At 41.6% G+C, this 11,229-nt stretch overlaps 1 protein-coding gene and 1 long non-coding RNA gene across 4 annotated transcripts in view; one reads left to right on the top strand and one right to left on the bottom strand.

The window, feature by feature from the left end:
• Positions 1 to 60: 60 nt before the first annotated feature.
• On the top strand, positions 61 to 3,633 carry LOC118501042. The gene is made up of 2 exons (XR_004903608.1): positions 61 to 120; positions 1,415 to 3,633. It is a non-coding gene; the product is annotated as an uncharacterized LOC118501042 (long non-coding RNA).
• Positions 3,502 to 11,229, bottom strand: part of ZNF512 (zinc finger protein 512) — a 26,209-nt gene continuing 18,481 nt past the window's right edge. For all 3 annotated transcript variants that reach the window (XM_028515533.2, XM_036027785.1, XM_028515535.1), the window contains 5 exons: positions 9,666 to 9,857; positions 8,624 to 8,725; positions 7,172 to 7,234; positions 5,900 to 5,998; positions 3,502 to 5,187 (listed from right to left, as the gene is read on the bottom strand). In XM_028515533.2, the coding sequence (XP_028371334.1) occupies positions 4,876 to 5,187; positions 5,900 to 5,998; positions 7,172 to 7,234; positions 8,624 to 8,725; positions 9,666 to 9,857 (768 nt within the window). In that variant the 3' untranslated portion in view covers positions 3,502 to 4,875. The remainder of the gene's footprint in view (positions 5,188 to 5,899; positions 5,999 to 7,171; positions 7,235 to 8,623; positions 8,726 to 9,665; positions 9,858 to 11,229) is intronic.

Below are 11,229 nucleotides of genomic sequence, written 5' to 3'. Positions count from 1 at the left end.
AGGCTTCCGGGACATTGGGAACTGTGAAAGAGACCGGAACTGGCTCCAACCTGCTCAGAAAGGGAAGAGCGACGGAAGTCAGAGCACCTTCCTGTCCCGCCCAGCTCGGGAGCGCACTGGGTGCCCTGCGGGGGAAGGGGAAGTGCTGGGAGGGCTGGCGGTGCCCTGGAGGGAACGATCCCACCGTCGCGTGGTTGGGTCCGGGAAGAGTCAAGGTGTGTTATGGAGGAGAACCAGACGAGACTCCTAGGGCAGGGCTCCCACGATGCGAAAAACAGTCCAGCCCTTACAGTTTGAGCTTTGAGTACATTGAGAAGGGAAGATAAAGGGAGCGTATCTTACGTCAACGTTTACTTTTGAAAATATTTTCTGTGGAGAAATAGCTCAAGGATTAATGAGGTGGCCGAATGCCTCTGCTTGTTTTAGGGAAATGTATCGAGAAAAAAGTTTTTAAATATTTGATGACTTTTTAGAGTCGTAGGCCATCAATTTCAATAGCCACACGCCCAAGTCTAAGATGATAAGATTACTTAAATACATTAAATACTTTAGTTTTAGGCCACCTATTACATTTTCTTACCATTATGTGCACTTAATAGTAACGAAATGCCTTTTGTAATTAACACATGTCATTTATACTTACTTAATAGAACTGGGAATACTATTTTAGTGTAGACTTTTAGAGTAGGGTGGTTGTGGTGGTTTTTTGCATTTATATTGATATTTAGATCAGTGATTTATTTGAATGGTGAATCCTTATAAAGGCATATAACCCCATATTTTAACATTGCTCCTCTGTGGAAAAATATAATCAATATTATGTTTTCCAGAAATTGCCAGTAATGAAAAACTTAAAAATAATATATTTTCTAAAGATTTTATTAGGGGAGGGAGAAAGAGAAAAACATCAATGTGAGGTTGCTGGGGGCCTTGGCCTGCAATCCAGGCATGTACCCTGACTGGGAATTGAACCTGTGATGCTTTGGTTCACAGCCTGTGGTCAATCCACTGAGCTATGCCAGCCAGGGAGAAAAATAATATTCTTGAATTTAGTTTTATTCATATGTAAAATTAATTCCTTTGTACTGGATTAAAAAGACTCTCCCTCAATGTACCTTTAACTTCTAGCTTTAACAATTTTTCTGTTAAATATGTAGTTTCTCTAAAGTTTTTGTTAAAAAATAAAAGGCTACTTGGATTATAATTTATCCATTGATTTTATTTTTGTTAGTGTATTTTCTATTTCATCACTTTTCTCTTTATTCTGCATTTCTTACAAGACTGTACAAATGCATTTCTTATACTGATGTACGAATACATTATTTGTATTTGTATACAAATAATGAAACTGCAGTTTTAATGCAGAAAATATAACTTGAGATAACATGCTGTTATCTTAACCTGAATACTTCAGTTCATGAGCTGAAAATACAGAAACACAGCACTTGAAAAACATGGTACCCAGGACAAATCTGAAGCCCTATTCTCTGGGTGCAAAAACTCTAGGAAAATATGTACCTAAGGCTGATAAGAGTTTGGAATCTTACTCTTCCACAGTTAGTTCTTCTACTGCCATAGCTGATCCAATTATCTAACTCCGGAGGTGGAGAACGGCCATCTTATCTGTTTAGTTTAAATTCCTGCCATTCCAGATAATGGATCTGGTGTACTGCTTCTGGCTGTTCCTCTCAGAGTGAGGCCTCTGAGAGCTGGACGACTAACAGATGAATCATCTGATAAAGGCACTTTGTACCTGGCTAGTGAGCAGCAGGTTCGTCAACTAAGATCTCAAATCTACTTTTTGTCTGCCTTTAGCAGGTAAATGAGGTTTGATTTATAATTTTTAAAAGCTCACTACAAATGGTCATGTGGAGTGTATCCAAGCCAGTGAAAAGCAGAAGGAAATCAATCAGGAAGCTACTGCAGTCCAGGCAAGAGGTGGTGATGGCTCCACCTGGGGCGGTAGAAATGGAAGTGAAGACGGGGGAGAGTAAACTACATGGCGAGGGGAGAGCAAAGGTTAAGTTGAAGCAGAAGAAAAATTTCCAAAGTACTCCCTCTAAAGAAAGGTAGGAAGAATATGTTTTAACTGATTTTTAAAATACTTAAACATACAAAAAATATAAAACTGGAACAAATTCACTATCCACCTTAAGAAATAAGACCTTCTAAATTCACTTGTAGTCCAGGGTCCCAGAAGCATTATACTCAATTTGGTGTTTATCATTCTGGTGCATGTTTTCATACTATGCTTATGTATACTAAAATATAAACATATTTGTATATACTGTATACTTTGTATATCCATAAACAGTAGAGAGCATTTTTGCGTGTTTTGAAACCTTATACAGATGGTATACTTGATGTTATGTAGTAACTTGCTTTCCCCAGATGTTATTTCTGAGATGTGTTCTTGATGAAAAAGCCCTTGTTTCATAGCTGTAGTTTTCCACTGTATGACTGTCACAGTTTATCCTTTCTCCTGACAATGGACAATTGGGTTATATAAATTAGAGTAAGCTAACAAAGAGACCCAGAAATGTATGTCTCAAACAATGGACATTTATTTCTTGCTCGTATATTCATCTGATAGATATTCCAGGTTGACAAGTAGCCCTTCCGGGGGTGATTCAGAGTCAGCCATCCTCCGTTTTGTGCTCTAACATCCTACAGCCCCATTGTCATCTGCACCTGAGGAAGGGGGAAGCATGGACATACACTCACTCCAAAGTTCTAGCCTGGAAGTGACACCATCACGTCCACTCACATTCCACTGGAGAGAAGTTGGCTACCCCTTCCCCACTGGGGACGGGGAGTAAAGGGCTGGGAACTGTAGTCTAGCCATTTGTTCTATGAGCCTATAATTTTGCAAGCTGAGAGCAGATTTTGGTGGACAGCAGAAGTCTCCACTACATGTTGTTTCCAGTGTCTATTATGAACTGAACTCCAATAGCCACACTTGTTTGCGTCCCCTGGTACACCTGAGCAAGAGGAGTTTCTCTGTCCATACCTGGGAACGAGACTGTTCAGTCTGAGGGCCTATTTTCAACTGTACCGGAGATGCTGCCAAATCCTTTTCAAAGTGATTGTACGAATTCACATTCCAAATCACACATCAGAGTTCATGGCTCCAAAACCCAACCTTATCTGATATTGTCAAACTTAAGTTTGTTATGCTAATGAACTTTTAATAAAACTTAAAACCTCAAATAAATAGTATGATCAGGATAGTCTGTACTGAGTCCTGCTGATGTCAGCCCCAGAAGAAAAAAGGGGTGCCTGTAAGGGCCATGTGAGACTGGGCAAGTTTGCTAATGCTTACCACTTGAATCTCCAATTACTCCTTTTAGCCAGCAGATTGTGGGGGCTGAGGAACAACCAAGACAACTGCATTTGGTACTTATTTCAAACTCATTACCATCTCTAGCCATTTTCTTACGCCCATATACTGTATCAGCAAGGAGTCAAGTAGCAGGTCGGAAGTCAATGAAAAACGAAACATCAATTTGAGAGTCATTTATTTGTCATTAACAAACATTTCCCAAGTCTTACTCACCAGAAATTAACACAGCTTCTTCATTTCTCCTCCCTGACAATCCTCATCTACTGAAAGGGCTCTAAATGCGCAAGTGCCAATGAAAATGCAGAGTGGATATACCGTGTCCTTTGCCTGTTTCAAAACAATTATCTAACAGCCCATTCGACATCATCAGGTAGGCATGAGGTACAGAAAAGGAAATTTTTCTTTCCAACTCCAGAGAAATATCTACATCTGGTGTCAAAGTCTCGGGATTAAAGACGACAGAACACGTATAAAAGAGGATAGAGGGCAATATTCTCAGAAAATTCAGACAGAGGTTGACTAGAGGGAGGGATGAGGACTCAGCAGGGTACAGACTAACGAGTGAGGTTGAGTCCAGGAGCGATGGAACGTGCACCTTGGCTGCCAGTCTCAGTGGCGTTACCAGGAACACTAGGATTCCGTAACAAAAAAATTAGGGGCAGTCAACCTGGTAGTTCCCAATTCATAAAACTGAGGAAGGAAAACGAGCTTCAGGAGGGCAGATTATAATGGCAGATGGGGCCTCAAGCCCCAGGAAAGTTGAGGCAGTAATTATTGCTTCTTCTAATTTCCCCCTTCCAGCCATTTTCATGTTCAGGACACACTCCTCCCAAGGCAGCTTGTCATGCCTGTGGGTCTAGTCAGTCACTGTTACTTGGGACAGACAAAGCATTTCCCAGTGAAATTAGTGTAGGGAAGTTCTCGCTTTTTCATCCTAAGCCCATTTTCTTTCTTTCAATCCTAAAACCATACTGAGAGAACCAACGCCCTCCATAAAGTTTGTTTCCCAAAGAGACTGGGTAACTTTATTACACGAGTGACAACAGTTCTAGCTTCTAGGCTTGTAATAGCACAAATACAAAATGATTAATCAGTATTGTCTTAAAAAATTAATTGGAATTGTTTTATAAACTTGATGATAGAGACTACTAAATCAATGGACCTTCCAAGAACATTCTACACCCCAGGAAGGAAAGGACAAGCAGTGTTCTTAGTCTTGTACAGGGCAACCAGGGCCTACAGACGGCCTTAAGAGGGAGCTCTGTGGGCAAGCTAAGAGAAAAACAATGGACTCCAAAGACGAACAGCAGGAAAACCTACCAAAAAGGGTTGGGGAGAGGGATTGTCAAAGTGAATACGTAGGGAAAACAGTGAAATTTACACAGGAGGAAAGAGTGAAAGTCAGAGCTTTACACAAACAGCTGAAAGCGCAGACTTCTCTTCACTCAGCCCACGACTCGGTCCTCCCAGCCCAGGTCCCTGTGACAACAGCATCACTTCCGCTCTCCTAGAGGCGCGTTCACGCTGCCTGCCTATTTCCTCCCTCGTTTGTGATTAGTCTTTGGGGGCTTCGCTTTCTGGAACTGTGCTGGCGCTGGCTCCTGCTCTGGTTCTTTACAGGAGGTGGACACTAGCAGTTCCTCATTGTTCCTCCTCTGGTCTCTCCCTCCTCTAGGGCTGGGCTCCGCCTCCTCCGGAAGCTCGATGCCAGCCTGCTGCCGCCGTCTCAGGGACCTTCTGCTGCGGTGCTGCTGCCTCCGCTTTTCTTCTTCCTGCTGCCGCTGCTTTATCTTCATTAGCTTTTCAAAGCTTTTGGTTGTTGTTGGGTTGACAACAAACCAGTCCTACAGAGGCAAAACAGAAACACTATCCAGTCAAAACACAGTGGCGGTGGGCGAGGGTAAAGAAGGGGTGCGGGGAGAACTGGAAAAGGCGTGGTTAGGGCAGAACATAGAATTTTTCATTTCTTCACTTTGAAAATTTACAAACCATCAGAAAGGTCACCACAGTTTAATGAGCACTGAGATGTACCACTGTTCATCTCTCTCCTTCCTTCCTTCTCTGTGCTGAGCCATTTGCAATTGCAGACAGCACGCTACTTCATCGCTAAATATTCACCCACCTAAGAACATGTACCTGCCTAAAAACAAGTGTTTCCTCCTGTGTAACTACAATCATCACATTTCTAAATATTAACATGGACACATTACTATTATTTAACATACTCACTATTCAAACTTCCCCAAATGTCTCAATGTCCCTTACACTTGTTTCTAGGCAGTATTTTAAACAGCATTAAAACCAGGTTGCTCAAAGACGTGACAATACTGAAAACAGAAGAACAGAGATTGCTGTGAAATAAGAATTCCAGAAGTGTAAATTCAGCCTGGTGCACATGCACCTGATTTAACAGGCTTTAATGCCAACGTCTCCGGTAACCCCTTTATTTCCCTTTTCAGTCCTCGCCCATAGACACAGACGCAAAGTCCGCCCCTCGCGGGAAGTATGTACGGAATCCACGGAATTACACAATCTCTGGGAAGGCAGGATCCTCACCTCAGCGTGGACAGAGTTGATGTGATACTTGACACCACTCTCTGATACAAATTCTTTTTGACATAGAAGACACTTGTATTTTCCAGCCACAAAGTTTCCCTATTTTAAAAGAAAAGAGTATTATTGGTAAAGATAATTATTTAGGAATACACACCCAGACCTTGTGTAGGGACTGTCATTGATGAAAAGGGGATTCTACGTCAGCAAAGGTGAAAAGAGAATCCAAAACAGTAATATACTTAGAAAAAACAGCTGGGCCAGACCATCGCCACTGTAACTCCATCCATTTGGTGTAGTGCGAGTCTACACCAAACCCTCCCACCCCATTCCACATGACTCAAAATCCTACTTTTATTATGTGATGTGTCACATTTCCCTATCTTCTCTTGTTTCTGTCACTCCACTTCAGGTTCTCTGGTTCCTCCCCCAAAATGATCAAGCTCCTGAGGTTCACAAGGGGCACCAATGTACAATTCTTCCCACTGTATCTATCCCCTGCTGCAAAGAGCACCTTGGAAATCCAGAATTAGAAGACTACCATCTATAATACAAAGCTTAAGGGCTCAGAAGCTAAAATCAAGATGACAAACTCCTAAGCATTCCTGGACAGATCTGGTTTGGATGCCTACAACCCTCTTGCTGCCTTGAACTGACACTTCTCTCCCCTCCTGAAGCTTTAGGTTTCCATGGTGCTCCATTTGGGTAAGGAGATACTTCTGAAAGGGATTGGACAGTGGCAGTAATCCCCACGGCTGGTGGGTTGTAGAGCACCTGGGTCAACGTGGAAAAGATTCAGTGAGGTGAATGGCTGTTAGCCGTGACACCCAGGGATCCCACCTCCCATCTTCAGAGACGAGCGTAGTTCAGATAGGCTTGTTTAGAGGATCTTCACAGATCCAGAGAGGTACATGTAAGTTGATTCTCAAAAGTTGAAGGCCCAATGAGACAGAGCAGGTCCAGCGTGGGAGAGGTTGAGAGAGAAGTTAAATCTCTGGTAGGGATTCAGAACTAACACATTTCTCTCCAAATTCTTTAATTGATATGACTTAAGGCTATGTTGGCCTTTTCTGTGTCTTGGACATACCCTGGCATCCCACCCAATAACAGAACAAGATTCTCTGGGACATCAAGAACTAAACCAGCCTCTGAAGATAACGGAAAACAGGACAGCTAGCTGTTCACCTAAACTGAAGTCTCTTCTGTGTCAGACTATTTTAAAGGGCATGCTAAGATAAAAGTCATGTTAAGATAATAGTTCAGAAAGGTACAAACCAAAGTACAAGAGCCCAGGTGAGCTTTAAGGCCAGACACACTACTGTAGACAGCCTCACAACCCTGAAAAAGAAGAAGAAAAAATAACATGAAGACTATACAAAACAGCAGCCTTCTCTTAGCAATCAGGTCATGGACACTGACCAACCCTACATTTGGAGAAAGTCCAATAAATTATAACACAAACAGCCCTGGCTGGTGTGGCTCAGTGGACTGAGCGCCAGCCTGTGAACCGAAAATTGCCGGTTTGATGCCCAGTCAGGGCACATACCTGGGTTGCAGGCCAGGTCCCCAGTTTGGGGGCGTGTGAGAGGCAACTGATCAATATATCTCTCACACCTGATGTTTCTCTTTCTCTCTCCCTTGCCCCCTCTCTAAAATAAAAGTAAATAAAATCTTAAAGTAAAAAAAAAATTATAACACAAGCTGAACAGGAAAAGAATTCACAGGCAAACCACAAAAGCAAGAAGAAAAACCAATGAAAGGTAAAAGGAAATGAGGTAAACAAGTTGTTTACAAAAGCTTAACATATTCCCTTCCCTTGCACTTCTTCTAATACTTACAGAAACAGCAAATTACACAGTTAGGGTTTTTTTTTTTTTTAATTTGCTTTCTTTAGTACAAATGTGTCTTCTGTTTCTTGTATATCTATTCCTCCCCAAAGTACTGCATCTACAGCTAGATTATATTAAAGATGGCTAGAGCCCTGGCCAGGTAGCTCAGGTGGTTAGTGTGGCGTCCAGATATGCCAAGCTTGTGGGTTCGATCTCCAGTCAGGGCACAGACAAGAAACGACAAATGAATGCATAAATAATTGGAACAACAAATAGATATTTCTCTGTCTCTCTTCCCCTCCCTTTCTCCCTAAAATCAGTAAAACAAAAAGCAACCAACGAATGCATAAATGGGTGGAAAAACAAATCGGTGTTTCTCTCCCCCCTCTTTTTCTTAAAGATGGCTGGAAATTCTCTGCCACTCTTCCCATTAAGAAGTGGAGTCTGTTGAACTTCTGCTTAAATCTGGGTTAGTCCTGTGATTCCTTTGAATAGAATGTCATGGAAAGATGCTGAACAAATTCTGAAACTAGGCCTTAAAAGTTCTTCAGCTTCCACTTAAGTATTGTTGGAATACTCTCTGAAATACCAACCACCAGGTACCCTGCAGGTAATCCAACTACCCTGGTAGAAGAGAGACCATGCAGACAGCCAAGCTTCCAGCTGAATTAGCTGCATCTTGGAGATGCCGGATGAATGAAACCTTTGACCGCAGCTGATGCAATGTACAGCAGGACAACTACCCTGAGCCCCGACAAAATTATTTACAGAACTGTGAATTAAAAAATTGCTGTTTTAAAAGCCACTGAGTTTCAGGTGCTTTGTCACAAAGGAATAAATAACTGAAACAACAGCAGACATGTGACAAACATTTACTGAATAAGTAAGAAAGAACCACCTGGTTAGGACACTGGATGCGATGGTACTTCTTGATATCCGACTTCCATTTATGTAGTACTTCCTGGCTGAAGGTAGGCAGCCCAGGGCGAGTATATTTTAACTACAAGACAAGAAAGATTTTATTGGAGAAACCCAGCTTCCAAAGGACCCCAAAAGCGTCACACCTACTCTTCAGGTTATGTAATTCTGAAGTTCTACAAGGCCAGGTTCCCAGATGGGGGCATGTGAGAGGCAACCGGCTGATGTGTCTCTCACACATTGACGTTTCTCTCCCTCTTTCTCCCTCCATTCCCATCTCTCTAAAACTAAATAAATAAAATCTTTAAAAGAAAGAAAGAGTTCTTGATGCCCAAATCCGAGACAATTTGAGCAGCAAATAGCATTGGATCATAGGCCATAGAATAAAATAAATATCCATGAGTCTCTACTAAAGAAAAGGACAGCCCTTTCTCACAACAGAATTCCAGTGAATAATTATAGAATGAATGATGGAAACAAAAAATCATCATTAAGCAAACACCGCAGTAATAACTGCTGCAGGCATGAATCACTGGCTGACGCTAACGTAAGTGCGTAGAAGTATGATAAAACAGAAGTTAGTTATATAGTCTCAACCTCCCCCCAAATATTCACTGATTGCAAAGGGGAAAGTTGTAATTTTGCCACAGAAAAAAAACAGGACAACACACCCTAATCAAGTGTGTGGCACTGACCTAAGCTAAATATAAACTACTGCATATAAACTAATACAGTGGAAACACACTAGGCAAGAACTAAGCAAAAAACAAACTTGGGACTTCAGGTGCCCCCCGGAAGTGGTCCAAAATTAAGAAGCTCCTAAAAGGAGCTTCTGAAACAGAATTCCTCTAAGACCTACATGAATTTAAACGCTGGAGCTGGATCAGATGTGCTTCATCTCCAAGAATAAAGAGGCAAAATACTGTTTATCAGGTACTCACTCAAGTGCATTTATTTTTCTGTATGCAATAAGCACAGTATCAGACACCATCCTTCAAAATTAACACAAGTTTCTACCTTACCTTCCGATCATCAGGGACCAGATCCTGAAGAACCTTCCTCTTGGGCCACTCCTTGGCCAGCTCAGCGGAAGCCAGCTCCTGCAGGTGGTACACCGCTATCTTGGCAGAGCGCCTCTGAACGCGGCCCCCGCTCTTTGACTCCAGGTTCATCTCTTTTAAGCACTCTGCCTGCCCCGACTCTGGAAAGAAGATCTGTAAAAACGAAACACAGCAGGACACGAGCCTGAGAAGCGGCTTCCATCAGAGCCAGTGATGACGGCTGTCCTTTCCGCTCTAAATATCAAAGAGCTACCGGCTTGCTAATAATCACTATCATAAAGCTCCACCATCTTCACGTGTATTTTACTGGTAAAAAAAATAAAAATCTATTCTGTTGTAGTAAGTGAAAGTGGTTCAAAGTCAACGCGACCATCATGCAAAGAAATGAATCTTAACCCACATTTCATGCTATAAACAAAAGTAAACTCAAAAAGGATAACAGCCCTAAATGTGAACAATAAAACTTCTAGAAGAAACCAAGGGAGAAAGTTTTTGTGATCCTGGCTATATGAATAGTTTTTATATTTATTTTTTCAGTTACAATTAACATATTGTACAATATCATATCAGGGGTGTGATGGTTTTCTGATATGTCGACTTGGCAAGGCTACGGCCATCCGTTATTCAAACACTAATCTAGGTGCTGATGGGAAGGTATTTTGTAGGTCTAACTAAAGTCCATAATCAGTTGACTTTAAGTAAGAGATGTGACAGACAGAAGCAGGGGCAGGAGAGATTCAAAGAATGAGATTGACTCAATACTGTTGCTGACTTGAAGACGAAAGGGGCCATGAGCCAGGGGATGGAGGTGGCCTTGAGAAGCTGAGAACAACAACTGGCCTACAGCAAGCAAGAGAATGAGGTCCCACAATTGCATTCTTGAACAATCTTAAGGAGCCTAGAAGCAGATTCTCCCCTGGACCCTGCAGAAAGGAGTGGCCCTAATGAAACTTTGGTTCCAGCCTGGTGAAGCTCTATGCAGGGAGCCAGCCGAACTGTTCTGTACCCAGACTCCTGGCCTGATGAACTGTGAGATAGTATAACAGTGTTGTTTAAGCCAATGTATTTGCGATTTTATTTTTACATCCGCAGTAGAAAATTATACATTGGGTTGGGCAAAAATATCTTAGATACAACAACAAAAGTGCTAGCCATAAAAGAAAAAAATATATAAAGTAAACTTTATCAAAGTTAAGAAATCTGCTCTTCAAAAACACTATAAAAATGAAAAGAAAGGGTAAAGACTGGGAGAAAATATTTACAAAACATATCTGATAAAGGATTTGTATCTAGAATATGTAAAAAAAATTTGAATGTATTAAAAACTTAACAGCAAGACAACAAAAACTCCATAATAAAATGAACAAGTGATTTTAATAGACACTTCACTAAAGATTGGCATGGCTAATAAGCACATGAAAAGATGGTCAACATCACTAATCATCAGGGAAATGCAAATTTAAACCACAGTAGCAGCCCTGACTGGGTAGCTCAGTTGGTTAGAACATCATCCTGAACAATGATT

The sequence above is a fragment of the Phyllostomus discolor genome, chromosome 6 (assembly GCF_004126475.2).
Source record: "Phyllostomus discolor isolate MPI-MPIP mPhyDis1 chromosome 6, mPhyDis1.pri.v3, whole genome shotgun sequence".
Classification (NCBI taxonomy): domain Eukaryota; kingdom Metazoa; phylum Chordata; class Mammalia; order Chiroptera; family Phyllostomidae; genus Phyllostomus; species Phyllostomus discolor.
Note: the sequence above shows the minus strand (reverse complement) of the source record. Positions and strands in the feature narration are given on the sequence as shown.